The following is an 18,255-nucleotide window of genomic DNA, read 5'->3' as shown; positions in this document are numbered from 1 at the left end:
TGCACCCGTGACATGTGCACATGGCCATGCGTGGCCATTCAAAGCTACGGGACTTGAATATATACAAATTTCCAAATTCACGTGTGTGTGTGTGTCCAGAACAGATCCCCTGTGAATTTGGAGGGAAGACTGTGTGTGTGTGTGTGTGTGTGTGTGTGTGTGTATACATATACATACAGTGTGCTCTTGCTTTACGTGGGGGGATCCGTTCCGGACTCCCCCGCGTAAAGCAAATATCACCTATGGTCGAGCCCCATTTAAATGAGTGGGGCTCATGCATGTGGCGGTGCCATTAGTCCCTATGGGACGCAGAGCCCCCTTCTCCCCACACGGCTTTCAGTGTATGCTGAAAGCCGTGTATGATGCAGGCGCACTGCATGTGTGTGTGTGTGTGTGTGCAGCTTCCACTATAAGCGAATGGAGTTTGAGCATGCGTGGGATTCAGCTTACATGGGGGGGGGGGGTCCGGAACGGATCCCCCGCATAAGCCGAGGGCACACTGTATATTCAAGCTATGGATGCTTGAATTGATGGATAACATATCCGTTTGTATGGACAGCTGACTGTAATTTTAACTTTGCTAGTTATTTATGTCACAACTATTGCCATAACATTCAGTGATAAAAGGAAATTATAATTTAAGAATAACCTGAGTATATATAAAAACATGACTAAGGATTCTGTATGGTGTGGTGTGAGAGTAAGTTGATGGCAGTTGGCATCATGAGTTACTGCGCTGGATGATGCAAACTCTAGTGATGCCACTGGATCTTGGATCAGAAATCTGGGGTGCATTCAGACTAGCCTGTTATAACTAGGCTGTTGCAACACTTATAGAACAAAGCATTCCCCTTTGCATCGTCCCATAATGACAAGCCGCTTCCAGTTGCAGAACTCACCTCAGGTCCAGTCCGCCCAGGGCTGCCTGGTGGTCCTGCCGTGCCACAGTCGCCCTAGGAAGTAATAGGCAGATGGTTCACAATGTTTGCATTAAAGATCCTACAAAATATTTCACATCCATGACCTCTCTTCGCCCAACCGAATCTTATATATGGGAGCTATGGGTCCATCACAATGGATGCTCCGCCTTTAGGGTTGCCAGGCCCCAGAACTTGGCCCTGCATCATAGGACCTAGACACTCTTCTCTAGCCTTCTGGGTGAGAGCACTGTCTGTCAAATAAGTCCTCGATGGTGAGTAGCCTTTGAAAACTGCCCACTTCAAAGACTATCTGACAGCAAGAAGGAAATTGCTAAAATTACCCATGACTTCCCCCGAGAAGAGGATTAGAAAAGAATTACTAGCGAAGGATGTATCAAATAATGGTCTAGTAGTCAATAGCCAAGCTTACTTTTTGTCCTGGGAGGCCGGGATGACCTGTTTTTCCTTTGAAGCCCTACAGCGACGAAAGGAAAGAGAAAAATGTCAATCTGTGATGCTTGGTTATTTCTTTCAGGGTCTGAGCATCTCTAGGCCTAGAGCTTTCCTTCCAACTATGTCTCTTTTAAGACCAAAACTAACTCTCCCTTCTGCCGATGAATGGAAGAATATGTCAATTTGATTCTGTTATTTTTCCAGTCACCAGGTCCATTGAACCCAGTTCCACATCCATCTAGAATGTTTGCTTTTAAAAGCCAACATGAATTTTGTTTTTTACAAATCTTCATGCCCATCCTTCCTAACCTGTACATTTTTTACGCATGCTTTCCAAGCATGTGCGTTTTCGCAAACCGTTTCCCCCATAGTGATGCATTTCTCTGTGCCGTTTCTATTACTGTGTACTATCCTTTTTCCCTGTAATGGACTAAATTAGGTGCATACTTGCTGGCTCCTAATGAGTTCACTTTTTTTGAAGGGGAATTTGCATTGCTAAATATAGGGAAAGTACAAATTTTAGTGTACAGTTCTGTTCCAATTAGGAGTATGAATTTGTTAAAATGTTCAGCAAGATTAGTTTCTCGGTTGTCTCTCTTCCTGAACTGGCTTCACCTTTTGTTTTGAACAGCATTAGCTTGACTTAAAGCAATCAGGTGCTTTTGCACAATAGAAAAGTAAAAGATGCCACTTTGTTAATATCTGCAGATTAAGCCATTATTTTAATAGCGCACCAAATTGACTGAAAGGTTCGCAATCCAACCGCCCTCTTTGCCACTCTTCTTTCGGTAAGGAAGGTAAATCTTATTTAATTTCCTGTGCATGAGAAAGAATCAGTTCAAAACTTTTCTTTCTCCTGAGTGAGACTGAGCTTTGCACATTTTAAAAAGGAACATGTTTGCAAAACTTTCATTTGTTTCTTTCGCCACATAAAACAATCGTTTTGATCAGAAGACTTTGCTTTCCCAAATGTTTTTCTTGCCAAAACCCCCAACCCTTGTGCAAAAACCATGAACATGGAAAAGAAAACAAACAAGATATTTTTTGTTCCCATTGAAAGGCAAAATATCTTGTTGACCATCTCCAACCCCATGCCTTATCTCATCCTTTCTCAAGAAGATATGCAAGTATAAGGCAAGAAGATACATAAGTATTATTTAGACCTAGAGACCTTTAGACCTCTGTCGTTCAGTGGAAAGGGGAGTGTGAGTGAGGAGGTAAATGTAAGGAAAGGGTTTGCAGAGCAGGAGTCCTGCTATCTCTAGGTTCACCATGGCTTCAAATGATCTACTACTCACTGGAGGTCCCATTCTTCCTGGGGTTCCTGGAGGCCCCGTATCACCCTAGAGGAAAGCAGAGAAGTAGTTCTACTTAGAGAAAGAAGTCCAGACAAATCTGTAGTCCCTTTGCCATCTGATAAAAGGGCCCACTCTCTTCTCCAGAAATGAAACCAGAGTGGTGACTGGGGGCTCCCTTATCAGTAATACGGTGGCCTCATTCCCACTACGTTTTAAACCGGTTTGCAAACTGGTTTGAAATGGTTTAAATGACCCTTTTGAGCCGAATCGTTGAAGCAGTTTGGAGAGGGGGCGCCATGAGCTAGACCCATTTAACCTGCTTCTTTTTGACGCTCATTTTTTCTGTGTCTTTTGCGATGTCGATTCAGCGCAGGCGTGAGCAGGATGCAGATTGGAATTGGTTCTTTTTTTATGATGTGATCAGACAATCATTCGCTGAAGAGGATCCCTTTGGAATTGAATCATTGGTCAACATGAATGAGAAGTGGGTTATTTTACAACAAGAAAATGTGATTGGGCCAAATGCGGTGTGAATCATGCTCTGCCGTCGAATCAATCCATCGATTCCGATTGCAAACTGACTTATTTGTAAGTGGGAATGAGACCAGTGAATCCACTCCAGGCTATAAAGGAACTATCCAAGGTGCGAAACAGATGCAGCACCATGGATAATTCCTTCAAGCCTCGCCAAAACCTGGAGCAGATTCATCACATGGCAGCCATATTTACCACTTCTTCTTGAGTCTCATGGCAGTAATGGCCCTTTTACTTTCAAGGCCTTTATTGATACTAATAAGGATAGATCACAAGCAAAGTGGACTGCAAGGAATCATAGAGTTGGAAGGTCCATCTAGTCCCATGCTGAAAAGTTGCCACTGAATCTTTGTTTAACAGCCTTCAGTGAAGGAAAGGAGTCCACCATCTTTTGAAGTAGTCTCTGAAGAACTTGCAAGACATAATGTAATCTATCTGTTTTCTCTTTCAATCTCTCTCTTTCTCTCTCTCTTTCATTTTTTGATGATGGTGGGAAAGAGGTTATAGGGGAAGAAACCACAGCACTTCAGTGATTCACATTCTTACCCGTATACCTGGTTTTCCATCCTTTCCATCTAAGCCGTCCAAACCGGGTGGGCCCTAGAAATAAATTCAAATTAGATGAGCATACGTTCTTTGTGCCACCTTGTGAAACCAGTGGTGACCAGTGGCGTTTATGCCATTTGGACAGTGTACCAACTCTGGGTTTTGGATAGCTTTAAAGGAGCTGTCCAAGATGCCAAACTCTATTGTTTAAAAAGATTTGGCACCCTGAATAGCTCTTTTAAAGATATCTGGAGCCCATAGCAGATTCATCGCTCCACTGTCACCGGTTGGCTTTGCAGGATACATCCTGCACACTAGAATTAACATTTTGTAAAAACTATCTTCATTCATGTATCATGTCAAGTCATCATGGCACGGTTACCTGAGAACACATACTGCAATTTGAAAAAGGCAGGAAAACCCAAAAGCAGAAAACATGATCTAAAGTCGTCTTGCAAACTCTGGTCTGTGCTACATTCAATGTGGTTTGATACCAGAACAGGCAAGCCATAGTTACAAGTGCCACACCATCTTTAGAAGCTATTTTCCTATGGAGATTGGAAGGGATTTATCAGCCTATGTCACAGATATGTTTTGTGGGGCACTCATGTTGTTGTCGGACTGTAGCTATCATCAGTCCTCGGCCCTGGTTTTGCTAGCTAGAACGGCTAGGAAATGCCAGTCCAGAAACATCATTTTATTTGCAGATTATCTTGAGCTAGAGAGAGCATCACCATAGTCATCATCTGTGACAACCAGAAGTGACAATGCATCAGTTGCAGTCACATTCCTGAACATTTGGGGTTGGCGTTTAAGCTATTTTGGGATAGCGAGCCCCCTGAAATAGCATGTAAAAGCCTTGCAAAGGGTTCTTTATTTAACATGCAAAGCACTCAGTCTTGTCATTGGTGATGATTGGATTAGATCCATTGAATCAATGAGAGTTACCTACATTATAACATGGGTTTACGACATTCAAAAAGGTGAATATTGCCCCCAAACTAACATTTTTAACAGAACAAAAATTGGGGCATGTTTACCAAGGCCTTGGGGTTGGAGGGAGTGTCCTAAGGACTCCCTAAAGGGCCAGATATAGACCTCAGGCCAAAAGACGGGATGAAAATATAAGTGCCGTAAAAGGGAGTCCTTGTGTTGTTGGGGTCTTTTTCTACAGCGTACTTATTATCTTGCCTAAGCCATCTCTGATTTTCCATTTAGGATTCTCCAAATGACTGTGACCACTGGGCTCCTCATAAGTAGACCTACTTGCATGCCAGGAGGTCCTGGAGGCCCTGGTGGACCACTCATCCCTGGAGCGCCACGCATCCCTTCGCTACCCTGCAAACACAAACAAACGCAACATGTTTAAACTACTGCAGACTGCCACGAATATGGAGAAAGAAGGGCAGAGAGAACTGAGACAAAAGAGAGAGTGGGGCAATAAAAGGGCTTGGCCACTGGATAGATCTGGAAGAAAGACCAAAGGGAGGTATCAGAAATGCATCCATGTTCCTCTTCTTTTCCTCTGACTAGACTATGGGCACATCTGCACTGTAGGAATAATGTGGTGTGACACCACTTAAACTGGCATGGGCTCCATCCTACAGAATCCATTGTTGGGCATTGACTTAACACATGTTTAAACCCCATTGATTTCATGGGTCGACTCTTGTTGGGAATCCCAATACGAATCAGCCTTACGTATCTTCCAGATTGGTTGCTCCAGCTGAGCACCAGAAGTCTGTGCAACGTACTATTGCAGATGTTGAACAGGTGTTGATACAGATGTGCACCAGCTGAGTCCAGATTCAGAAGCCAAGATCTGCTTGAGCTCGCACAGAAAAGCAGATTTTTTTCCTTGCTGATACAAGGGCTTACACACAAATATTCTCACTAGGTGGGCTCCTAGCTCATTTTAACCAAGACACCACACTGTTTGTGACATTATTATATGTCGAATCTGTGCAGGTTGAGTCTCCCTTATTGGAAATGCTTGGGATCAGAAGTGCTTTCAATTTTGGATTTTTAATTTAATTTAATTTGCTTTTGGGTTTTGGAATACTTTGCATATACATAATGAGGCATCTCTTGGAGATGGGACCCAAACCCACACATGAAATTCATTTATGCTTCATATACACTTTATATACATAACCTGGAGGCAATTGTACTTGTATAGAAATGAACAGTAACAATAAATAACAACAAAAACAACAGTAAAAGGGGAAGAGCGCAACACAGGTGGATAGACGCCACTACGGAAGCTGTGGCTGCCCTGAATTTGCAAGACCTGAGCAAGACAGGGTCCCTTGGAGGTATCCTATTTGTAGAATCCCCTTACGTTGAAAATGATGGCAATTCACAGTACCAAAACTACCATTCTCTCTTAAGATCTCTCCACCTTGTCCACAGTAATATCACAAAATCTTTGGGAATGTAGCCCTGGCGATGAGCAGCAGATGTCAGCAGAGGCCATGTCTAAGTCTAGAGTAGACACAATTGCTTTCCATTTCCCCTGCTTTCTGCTGCCTTTAGCTCTTCCCCACTGCAATTCAATAGCTACTTTCCATTAGAATCAACAATGCAGCAGTTGAGGTGGCTTCAGACAAGGTAATCTATAGGTGGCCCTTTTGCCCTGACCACCATCCATGAAAATAGTTCCACGGTGACTAAGGATGCAAGGAAAGGAGAGACAAACTGCCTTTTGGAAGCCGACATGTCTTGCCTAGAGCTGTATGAGACTTTTGTGGTTGAGCAAACAAGCCCTTCTTCCAAAATCCTCTTAACACACATACACCTGTCCTTGGTTCGCCAGGTTACTCTTTAACCACCAAGGCTGTCTTTGCCAAAAGAAAAAAGCAGGATGTTCAAGCATCGGTGGGCAAAATTTCTTTGGTTTGCTCCATTTCCACTTGATATGTATAGAGGGGCATTTCTCCTAATGTTGGAAACCAAGGAGCAGGGATATAAAAATAATTAAAATGATGGCCAAGTATAAATTATGTATAAAGAATGACGGTCTACATCTTACATTGTTAGGATGGGAGAAAGAAGGGATGGTACTGGGATGATTGTTGTGATTTACTGGTTATGGTGGGTGGGTTTATGGGGCATTGTATTTTATTGTATTTTAATGCTTTTTAATATTGTTGTAAGCTGCCTCAATCTCATTGGAGAGGCAGGGTAGCTGCCTCTGTCAAATTGGGACACACTGGAGGGTATGTTATTATTAACACTTATTTATAGAGCGCTATAGGAGTTGTATGTTGTCGAGAGGATCTGGGAGACTCCACCTTGCCAATTCTTCCAGTTCAGATCTTATATTCCATCTGTTCTCATGGTCCAGAAGGCCACAGGTTTTTGTTCCCTGTGTGGTTTGCAAAACCCGTAACACAGACCATCCACCTCCTTAGTTTTTTGTGGGTTTTTCGGGCCATGTGACCATGTTCTAGTACTGTTTATTCCTGACATTTCGCCAGCATCTGTGGTTGGCATCTTCCGAGAAAGTTTGCAAGTTTTCTGAAGATGCCAGCCACAGATGCTGGCGAAACGTCAGGAATAAAACTCTTCTAGAACATGGCCGCATAGCCTGAAAAACCCACAAAAAACTATGGATGCTGGCCATGAAAGCCTTCGACTTCACATCCACCTCCTGTTCTTCCCTCCCATGGGGACAAAAAGAGGATTCATTTGTTTCCTCCCTCCCTGAATATCTGAGTGATCTTGCTCACCTTTTCTGCCTGAGGACCTGGAGGCCCAGGTGTCCCCGCTTTGCCTGGGAAGCCGGGAGGCCCCTAAAAACAAAAAACACAACAATAATAAGATATGGCTTTATACAGTCTAAGTCAATTGGCTTTAGAACCAGAGTTGGTAAAACGGGCCATCTATGGCCCCCAAGCTTCTTTGGAGCCCCAAAAGACCCCTCCGTTTTTGGAATTCCTTTATTGCCGTCTCCTTTCTTTAACTTCATATGTGTGCCAACATCACACTTGAGAGTATAGGAGGCAATCTTGCCCTTTTCTTTACCTCCATGCTTTTCTAAAGCCCCCCCCCCCCCCTTTTTGGAGACCCTTCAACATTTCACTTGGGAAGGACAAAATTCTGTCCTCCTTGCAGAGTTAACTGAAAGCAAACTATGGGTGCGTCTGCACTGGAGGAATAATGTAGTTTGACACCACTTTAAGTGCTGTAGTTCCAATATTATGGAATCTTGGGCATTATAGTTCTACAAGGTTTTTAGCCTTCTCGGCCCTAAAGCGCCGGGGATTCCTCAAACTACAAACTGTCAGATGGAGCCGTGGCACTTAAAGTAGTGTCAAACTGCTTTATTCCTACAGTGCAGATGCAGCCTACTCCTGCACTTTGAACTCAGTTGACAGCTATGGAAGTAAGCTGAGGACAAAGGTGGAAAGTTGGAAAAGGCAAAAGAAACTGGGACGCTTTAAAAGTAGCTGAAAAAGTGGGACGGCAAAGGGACAATTGGGATGGTTCCTAACAAACTGGGGCAATTGGAGGATATGGATTTGCACAAAGTCAGGCAGTGGTTTTTCGTGGCTGAACAGGGATCCGAATCCATCTCTTCCCAAGTTCTAGTCCAACATCTAAACCTCCACACCATAGCTTGCTTTACAGTTACATACAGGTAACTATAGATAACTACAATAGGTAACTATAGGTAACAGATGGGGGGAGGTCAAAGAGGGAATAGCTGTGAAACGATGGAAACATTTTGAACAGTTATCTTCAGGTTTTTGCCAAACATGACCATTCTTTCACAGCTATTTCAACTTCCATGCAAGGCCGAGAAGAAAGACCCCAGGCTTCTCTTAGCAGCTATTTATGTGCAAAGCAAGAAGTTCGATGTCTCCGAATCCTGTATATGAGAAAAAGCCGAGTCCTGCCGCATGTCAGAATTACACAGACTAAAATAAATGTGCATAATTTCCCTTCTGCAAGGCACAGGGTGGGGATAAGAGCAATGCAGGGTATGGATAAAAACCCTGCCTGTATTCCTCTCAATCTGCCTGTATGTTTTCAAGCGTATCTTTGCAGCCATAAGGAACAGAAACCTGCTTATCTATCACTCAGATATATATTTTTTCTTTTCCAGAAGCGAAGAATCCCTTGTGTTGAGTTGCATGCAGACAGAGAGAACTCGGCCTTGGCAACTCGCTTCTGAAAAGGCACAGATAGCTCCAGTTTGCTTAAAGCTCATGCCATGTTAGTTTCCTGGAAGATCTCTTCAATTCCTGTATTACAAGGGAGTGGTAAAGAAAGCAGCTTTGGGGTCATTCTTTTTTTCCTTCCCTCTCCAACACATCGTTCAAAACCTCCTTCAGAGGCCTTCTCTACTAAGCTTTTCATCTCTTCCCGAAAACCTCCCAGCCAGGCAAAATCCTTCTGTAATAATCAGACAAAAGCCGAGATTATTTATTTTCCGCGCACCTTTATTGCTTCCCTGAAAAGGAGGCTAAAAGAACCTTCCTTCTCAATCTGATTTCTTTTTTTCAGAGGCTGCTCTGTCAAAGATAACCCCCAAACCTCTTCCAAATCCCCTGGAGAGGCGAGACTTGCATCTTGGTATCTCTTGCCTTTATGTGAGGCTTCCTTTTCTACTCACTCAAACCTCCTCCTCCACCTGCGCTACTCAAGAAATGAATTCACATTGCACCAGCATCTCAAAACTCCTTTGGGATGCAGTGCGGTACTTACTGGTGGTCCGGGGAAACCAGGCTGGCCTTGAAATCCCTGGGAATAAAAGGAGTACAGATCAAAATGCAGCTCAGTTTGCAAGCAAAGTTATAGTGGAGTGGGGGAAATACTCTCAAACAGAGCAGAGGGGAATATAAGCATGAGGATATTGGCACAAAACCATCTAAGGCTTCATTCCCACTTACAACAAAAGCGGTTTGCGATCTGAATCGATGGATCGATTCGACAGCGGAGTGTGATTCCCACTACATTTGCCCCAATTGCATTTTCCCCCTGTAAGATAACCCACTTGCGGTTCACATTCACGAATGAATCGGTTCAAAATGGACCAGCTACAGCCGGCCAAAGGGCAAATTTGAATGGATTCCGATCTGCATCTGGTTCACACTTGCGCGGGATCAATTTATCCAAATAGATGCGGAAAACATCAGTGTCAAAAAGACGTGGGTTAAACGGGTCTGGCGCGTGCCCCCCCTCTCTGAATCGCTTCAGCTAATTGATTCAAGTGGGAACCAGATTTGTGGAGTCTCCCTCCTTGGAGGTCTTCAAGCAGAGGCTGGATGGCCATCTGTCGGGGATGCTTTGACTGTGATTTCCTGCATGGCAGGGGGTTGGACTGGATGGCCCTTGTGGTCTCTTCCAACTCTATGATTCTATGATTCTATGATTCAGTTTAAAACATAATGGGAATCAGGTCCATGACTCACTTCCAACTTTCCATATTCTCACCCCTCCCAAGCTTTGACAATATACTATACACAACCCTAACTCGCCTTAATTTCTCTAATAAAAAACACATTCCCTCCCCCCAAAAGGTCCACAACATCTCAGTGACCCTATGGACCTATTCGGTATGCAAGTCCCAGCATGCTCGAAGCCAGTCTAGCCAATGGCGAGGAGTGATGGGAGTTGCACTCCAACACATTTGTAAGGCCCTAGCCCTCTTCATAGGTTTGCTGCAAAGTATTTTAAAGAGGTACTCCTTGGATCTGAAGTGACAAATAACCCGCTGCATTGAATCTGTACTTAATTTTGACTTGCCAACTGTGTTTATTAGGCTGGCGCAATTTTTCCTCGCCGGGGGTGGAGAAGACGACGGAGGGGATGAAATTCAGGACAATCGGAAGGGCTGCGTTGTGTTTTTGTTTCCTTGAGAGTCTCTTAAATTGTCCTGCTTTTAGTGATTTCTATCTGCTGCCTGGGGTTCTTGTCATTATACGTCGCATTTTGCGTTTTATGTCATTTTAATGGTGTTAGCTGCCTTGGACGGCTTTATGGGGAGACGAGATACATTTTTAATGAATAAATAACAGAAAAATAAATATTAATGCAGGTGGGTCTTTTTTCACTCAGAGAGAGAGAGAAAGAAAGATTTTGTTTGTATGGAGTAGAAACCTTCTTCCTTCTGGCTTTCCATCAGTCACACACTGAGAATCAGACTTGTTAGGGATTAAGAAAAGGCTTGCCACAGATATCTGCTATCAATTATTTTTCAGAGGTAAAAGAGAACAGGGCAGGAAGGATGAACAGTGGGGCATTGTCTCTCTCTCAGCAGGAGGGTGGCAAATAAGAAAAAGCAAGGCGCTTGGGTGATCGGTCACCGCTGCCCAACCCTATTCCCCTCCCCAAAAGTAACAGGATGCCAAGGTTTAACAGTAAATCATAGGATCCTAGAGTTGGAAGGAACTCCGAAGAGACACCCAATCCAACCCTATTCTGCCAGGCAGGAAGACACAACTGGAAGCCCCATTCTTGTATGGATAAATCAGTGTGCGATCTGAATCGACAGATTGATTCGACCGCGGAGTGTGGTTCCCACTACATTTGCCTCGATCGCATTTCCCTCCCTCTAAAATAATCCACTTGTGGTTCATGTTCGTGCACAACTTGATTCAAAATGGACCCGCTCCAGCCAGCCGAAGGACACGTTTAAATCGATTCCGATCTGCATCTGGTTCACACTTGCATGGAATCGATTTATCCAAAAACACGGGGGAAAAAACGGCATTGAAAAGATGCCGGTTACATGGGTCTGGTGCATGCCCCCCCCTCACCGAACCGCTTCAGCGATTCAATTTAAGTGGGAACCAGGGTCATTTGAACCAATTCAAACTATCATGAGGTTTCCTTGGCTAGATTTGTTCAGAGGGGGTTTGCCATTGCCATCCTCTGAGGCTGAGAAAGTGTGACTTACTCAAGGTCACCCAGTGGGTTTCCAAAGATCAACATGGGTTCGAACCCTGGCCTACACCACACTGGTTTCCATAAAACAACCCCTCAAAATTGCCTGGAAGTCCACTTTTAGTTCTCAAAAATGGGCTTTTTAAAAATGTAAATTACAGGGAGGCCTTGAAATCCATTTTAAAAAAGAGGCATTGCACCAGGAAGTTTAAGAAAACAGCTGTTTGCTCTCCTTGTTTTGGTGTTGAAGGCCACAAAACCATCCTTGGAGGAGGCAACACATGACACCAATGCTTCACTTTGCCCATTCCTCCATTAAAGAAACATTCTGTGCTCTGTTTCTGAAGTACCTCTGAGTATGTTCGGAGTGTCTTCCCCTGGCTGCTATAGTTGTGCTCCAATACTTGGAATTACAGAGCAGAGCAGAGCTTATGTATGCATGGATGTGTCTAAGCAGGTGCTAAATATGTTAATCCTCTCTTGTCTCGTCCTTGTGTATGAAACTGAGAAACTGCCATTTTTTTCCTCCTGGTTGGTAAGATGGTGGCAAGGTTTGAAAATCCTTGCATGTGTAAATGGTTTTTGCACCAATTTCACAAAGAATGAGGCTAATCCAAGGCAGCTATTAGACACCTGATTACACCGACTTTTTAACATTAGAAGCATATCTGGGTTAACAATGTTGTGTAAGGAGGTATAGAGTATCTCCTTCCACCATATTTTTTACCTATGTTAGCATAAATGGGGTAGGGGGTTATGCCAGCATAAACCACAAGACTCTATCATCATCATCATCATCATCATCATCATCATCATCATCATCATCATCATCAAGACTCTATCATCATCATCATCATCATCATCATCATCATCATCATCATCAATTGTTTCTGTTGTTGTGTGCCTTTAAGTCATTTCCAACTTATGGCGACCCTAAAGCTCTGGGGGTTTGGGGGGCAAAAAAAGACAAACAAACTTTAAAATTTGAATTGCACAGCATTAAAAAGCCCAGTCCTCATCAGTATGAAAAAACCCAATGGCACAAAATGTTTTGCCTTGCTGCCGAAAGGAGAGCAGGGATGGGGCCAAGCAGGCTTCGCTAGGGAGGGATTTCCAAAGCCTGGAAGCAGCCACTGAAAAGGCCCTGTCTCCCTTGTTTCTACCAAAATGAGCCTGAGATGGCAGTGGAAAAGAGAGAAGGACCTCTCCAGATGCTCTTAGAGCTCTAATGGAGTCATAAAAGGAAGATAAAGTTCTTCAGATAACCTGGACCTAAGCCATTCTAGGTCAAAACCAGCACTTTGAATTGTGTCCAGAAATGGCACAATCCACCAACGCATAGAAATGGGAATGGCACAGTTTCTGGGCAGTGGTGCAAATTGTCAACACACTCATGATCTGAACCAACTTCTTGTGTTTCTTCCTAAAGTCTAAGGACCCTCCTATGCGCCGAAGGAGGATGCATCTCTCACCTGGTCGCCTTTTTCTCCCGCAGAACCTGGAGTGCCTCTCTCTCCCCTTGGACCCTACACAAAAAAGAGAATAAAAGTGAGGTGGGTCAAGCTCATTTCCTACAGCTGTCATGAACTGACTGCAGGCATTACATTCATTCTGACAGTTAATGTCACTCTTGGTTGTAATGCTTTCAGACTGTTGGTGGAGGCTCATTTGATGGCAGGATGGGTCTCCACCTAGAAAACTGATCCTTTATCCATTCCTGCCTGTGGGAACTAAATTTACAAAGGACTTTTTTTCACACAGAGGAATGTATTACTGTCCCGAATGAAGAAGAAACGGGGGAATCTGAAAATGCAAGAAATTATGTTGTAGCTTATCACACAGCATCCATCCAAAAGAGAAAGCAGTGCGAATGCAAATGAACTCATCACATTGGTGAAACCCATTGGTTTCTTGATTTCAAATTGGCATGTTTGGGCATGCACAGCGTGGACAGGATCCCATGTCTGGAAATGCATTTCATACTAACGCAAATGCTAACTGACTGTGAATTCGCAGTAGAAAAGGATTTATAAATTCGATATTTTTCCAAATTTAGCTATTCCTGGGATGTCTCACGATTGCATTCGGATTGCGTTCTGTTTGTGTGTGACGTCGTTTGAAAATCTTTTGCGAAATTACGGGAAATATCTCGAAGGACTCCGGATTAACCTATGGTTAACCTTTCAATTTCCCCCGTGTGATAAAGTCCATAGACTCAGTTCTCTCCAGTGGCCAAAAGTGTAGTTAGGGACTTTGTATCATGCAACTTGGCTGGGAACTTACCGCTGGCCCCATTGGACCTGCAGGACCATCCAAACCTGGAGGACCCTTCAGAGATAAAGGGAAGAGAAGGGAGATATTTAGAGGACAGCATTCCTGGAAAGGACAGCTTAAATGCCCTAAAGCACTCATTCCCAAACTTTGGTCCTCCAAGTTTTTTTGACTTTGACTTTCAGAAGCTCCAACCCATTTGGACTTGACAGCAACTAACAACAACAAAAACTGGAAAGGGAGATGTACCTAGGATACAGATGCGGGTTCAGCATACGCACAAAGACAAGCTGATGTTCTTTTCGAAAACACATTTCCTTGCAGCCTCTCTCATCAATAAGAACTCCCAGTTAGGAAAGGCTAACTAACAATTCCTAGGACTGCTTTAGGGGTTTTTCTTTAATGACTCCCGGAATAGATATAGTGAGCTGCCTTCAGATCCATGGAGGCAATATAGTTATTGCAATAAGCATGGTAATTACCGCTACTCTTATTTTCCTATTGCGCTCCCATTAGCGGGAAGGCCATAGCTCAGTATCAGAATGGCACGTTTTTCGTTGCGTGCAAGCGATTTCCGGGTTTAATCTCCAGCAGCTCCAGCCAAGGCAGTGAAAACTCCTCTTTACAGCAAAGAGAGAAGTGGAGTGAGGCAGCCACAGGCTATTCTGCCCCATCTTCCAGACCCCTTGGATATGCACAGTATCCTTTCCATTATTTAAAGGCATAAAGTGACCAAATTTGGGCTTGGATGAAAAGGAAATTCTCTTTTGTAAGGTTGTAAAAGAGTAAAAATAGCCTCCAGATGGAGAACTGGATCCCCTGGGGAGGTTTGAAGTGGGGTGGGGAGGATCTTCCATTCTGACACTGCAAAATATGTAAGGTTTTCTCCCATCCCTTGCAATGGCTGTTTTGTGTCCCTGGTAGCCTTAAAATAGAGAATTGTGCCCCCATAGAGGCTTCTGGAGGATGCAATTCTCTATTAAGTGGCTGAAATGTTTTGCAATTTCCCCCCATTTTTCCAATGATGGGGGTTTAGCTTTGCCTGGGCACTTTGCTTGGAAACCATGGTGCAGCCACAGATTTTTCAATCCTGGTGTAGACAGGACTAAACCATTGTAGTCTTTTGATTCAGTGTGTTCACACAGCCTAACTATAGCAGTTTGATTCCACCTTCATGACCATGGCTCCATCCTAAGAAATCCTGCTATTTGAAGAAGGGCTGAGGTTACATCTACGCTGCAGAAGTAATGTGGTTTGGCACCATGTTTACCGCCACGGTTCAATGTTATGGAATTCTGGAATCTGTAGTTTTGTGAGACATTTCGTCCTCTCTGTCAGGGAGTTCTGATGCCACAAACTACCAGTCTCAGAGTTCCATAGGATGGAGGCCAGGGCAGTTAAAGTGGTGTCAAACTGCATTAATTCTGCAGTGTGGCCGCAGCCACTTAGACTTTGCACCTAAACTACAAAACAGGCACAGAATTCTAAGCCCTTCGTGAAACTACAGATCCAAGGATTCGACAGCATGGAGCCATGACATTTCAAGTGGTATGGAAGTGTTATGATTGCACAGTGTGGATACACCCCAAGAGAAGAGCCTCCAACACTTATGTGGGTAGGTTTGTTTTAATTGTATTTAAAGAAATACACTTTCTGTGGATACTTACCGATTCTCCTTTCTCTCCAGCTGGCCCCGCATATCCTCTTTCTCCTTTAGCGCCCTAGTAGTAAGCAAATACATAAGAGAGAGAAAAAAAGGGGGGATTATTATGAGATGATCCCAGGATCAGTGGAACAGGACAGTTAATGGCAGCAAACGTTTGTTAGCTTGTGGTTTTTGTGTGTGTTACTTTTTAGTAATGCCAGCCATATTTTCCTTCCTTTCTTCCCATGCCCAGACCTTTTGGACCAGAGTTGAAAAAGCTTTCCAGAACTATAAAGCTTGGCAGATGTTCAGCCTTTAGAACCAAAGATTTGTATTTTCATATTCTTTTTTATATATATATATATATATATATATATATATATATATAGGGTTGAGAAGAAGAACGACAAAAAACAAAGTCTACAGTAAAAATGTAATTGTGGCTAAGCTCATCCTAAATGCTCATTTGGCCAGTTTATTTATGTTACCCTGTTACTTCAAAATAGGAATAAAAAATCCCTAAAGTATTCCAAAAAGGGCTTTAACAGGATAGGCTGTAAAAAAAAAAAAAGATTCAAATGTGAAGGATAGGAATTTTGGAGAGCAAGATTTTGGGCGAGAAGAATGCGCTTGAACTGGTTTCCCTGGGGAAGTCTTTGGTTTTATAGTGGCCTATGTGAACAGTGGCCAGAAAGCTATAAAATTTTGTCTAGAAGCAGGCAATAGTTTTCTGTGGTTAGCAGATGCAGGCCTCTTTTTAAGAGAGAAGCACAACCTTTGAAGAGATCCCATCGCTTCAGGAAACTAAAGCACAAAGCTAACTTGGGGGAGTATGGGGCTGTATGGATGGGCGACATGCAGCCATCCCTTTACTGGCTGGATTGTGGCCGCCACACCTGCACGCAGCCCTGATCCAACCTTCGGAGAGTGCAAAAAGGTGCTGCTTCCACAAAGAGCAGCTCCTTTTTGCGCTCTCCAAGGAATGCCATAGCTGTGGCGGTGTGGCTTAATGACGCCCCTTCGGTGCTGCATTGTCTAGATGCATGCCGGAGTTGCATCATCATGGCGCGCACCTAGTAGACTGATGCACACCAAAATGGTGCCCTGGGGGAGGCTAGGGCATCCAGTGTGTGGATGCTGCACCCTGGCTCCACCTACAAGCCGCCACAAAGTGCCAGTCGGTACAGGCTCTATGGCTCCCAGAATGGTTCCCAATTGTGCTGGCTGGAAGATTCTGGAAATTCTAGTCCAAGATGAACATTTTGACCTATCCCTTTTGCCATCATCTCTGCTGCAAGGATCGTGCCCAACTAAGTTTCTTTTCCATTCTGCATGCCATACTCACAGGTAGCCCAGGAGGACCCATGGTCCCGGGATATCCAGGCTGACCGGGGGGACCCTGCAAAAAGAAAAAAGAAAGATCATTGGCAAAAGTTGCAAACCAAGCCCCGAGATATGCATCAATGTTTATCTCTGCCAGAACCTCATTAGAAATCAAGGTTAAGTTGGAGGATTTGTTTCATAGTCTCTTTACAGACGACCCTAATCACTTTGTTCAAATTTGCAGCGGTTTTAATGCTAGAACAGGCAGTGACTATTCTAGGAAGGAAAAGTTCTAGGGGTCCCTCAAACTTCACAAGATAAGTTACTGTATATACTCATGTATAAGTCTAGAAATTTAGGTCAAAAAATTAACCCAAAAAGCCTGAGTGCATCCAAGGGCTGATTTTAATTTCAGAGAAGGTCTTGGGGTTTGCGTTCCCCTGGTGGGTGAGGCCAAATACCAATGGGGCGAAGCCAAAAATACTGGCATATGTTAGCTTAGAGCTCATGACGAAGTCATAGGAGAGACTTTTCTAATTTTTAGAATGTGATAAGGGAGAGAAATGTGCCAGTCTGGGAATGCACCAAACATTGGTGTCACAGAGAAAAGGACATGGCCATCTGGGGAACCCCAAAAGGCCGGTTTGGTTTGCAAGGAGAGACAGATTCAGCCCCAGGGCCTGAGGCTCTCAACCTTGGTACTAGAATGCTTTGCGGTTCAACTGGGACTTAGGGTCTGGATCCACTACTCACCGGTTCTCCTTTGGATCCAGGAAAGCCAGCTGGTCCACGTTCCCCCTGGAGACCCTTTGGGAAGAAAAGAAAAGCCACAAAGGAAGTATTTCACATCTCCCACCCACTTCAGGTTAATGCATTTAGAGGTGGGATGGATGGAGAATGGCTTATGGAAATGGGAACAAAGATAAGTGTTGAGCTGAACTGAGGCAACATGGCATCGCTTCCTCAATGGCCTACTCCTGGCTTGGAAAGCTTTTCTTGTCCTGTAATTATTTGGCTCACAGTTCTCTGCTGCTGGATTTTTCATTTAAAAATATGAGGATTTATAGAATATGAATCAATCAAGACTTTATTGGATATGCATCTAATCAGTCGGGGAACAGAACTAAGTTTTAGGAGTCAAGTGCTTACAGCAATACATCTGAACACAATAACAATGATTTGTGTGGTCTGGGTATGAATGGACACACTGACACACGGGCTTACCTTGATGTTCTTTGAAATGAATGGTGGAGGGATCGTGTGCGCACATCCTAACCTCACCCACACAAAAGTTCTTCCAGAAATGGCAAAAGAACTAGCAATGGTCCCCCCCCCCCCCCACAGCCTGCAAAAAGTCCTCCTGAAGGACAAT

The 18,255-nt window shown here is 43.8% G+C and overlaps 1 protein-coding gene across 1 annotated transcript in view; it reads right to left on the bottom strand.

Annotated features, from left to right (window-relative positions):
• Positions 1–18,255, bottom strand: part of COL16A1 (collagen type XVI alpha 1 chain) — a 121,230-nt gene that overhangs the window by 13,781 nt on the left and 89,194 nt on the right. Inside the window, exons 50-61 of the mRNA XM_089479163.1 lie at positions 17,637–17,690; positions 16,906–16,959; positions 15,583–15,636; positions 13,928–13,972; positions 13,117–13,170; positions 9,464–9,499; positions 7,483–7,545; positions 5,018–5,089; positions 3,752–3,805; positions 2,672–2,716; positions 1,351–1,395; positions 900–953 (exon numbers count right to left, since the gene is read on the bottom strand). Coding sequence (XP_089335289.1) covers positions 900–953; positions 1,351–1,395; positions 2,672–2,716; positions 3,752–3,805; positions 5,018–5,089; positions 7,483–7,545; positions 9,464–9,499; positions 13,117–13,170; positions 13,928–13,972; positions 15,583–15,636; positions 16,906–16,959; positions 17,637–17,690 — 630 coding nt within the window. The remainder of the gene's footprint in view (positions 1–899; positions 954–1,350; positions 1,396–2,671; positions 2,717–3,751; positions 3,806–5,017; positions 5,090–7,482; positions 7,546–9,463; positions 9,500–13,116; positions 13,171–13,927; positions 13,973–15,582; positions 15,637–16,905; positions 16,960–17,636; positions 17,691–18,255) is intronic.

The sequence above is a fragment of the Sceloporus occidentalis genome, unplaced genomic scaffold, assembly GCF_023333645.1.
Source record: "Sceloporus occidentalis isolate IW3139 unplaced genomic scaffold, rSceOcc1.0.p SCAF_13, whole genome shotgun sequence".
Taxonomy (NCBI): Eukaryota; Metazoa; Chordata; class Lepidosauria; order Squamata; family Phrynosomatidae; genus Sceloporus; species Sceloporus occidentalis.
Note: the sequence above shows the minus strand (reverse complement) of the source record. Positions and strands in the feature narration are given on the sequence as shown.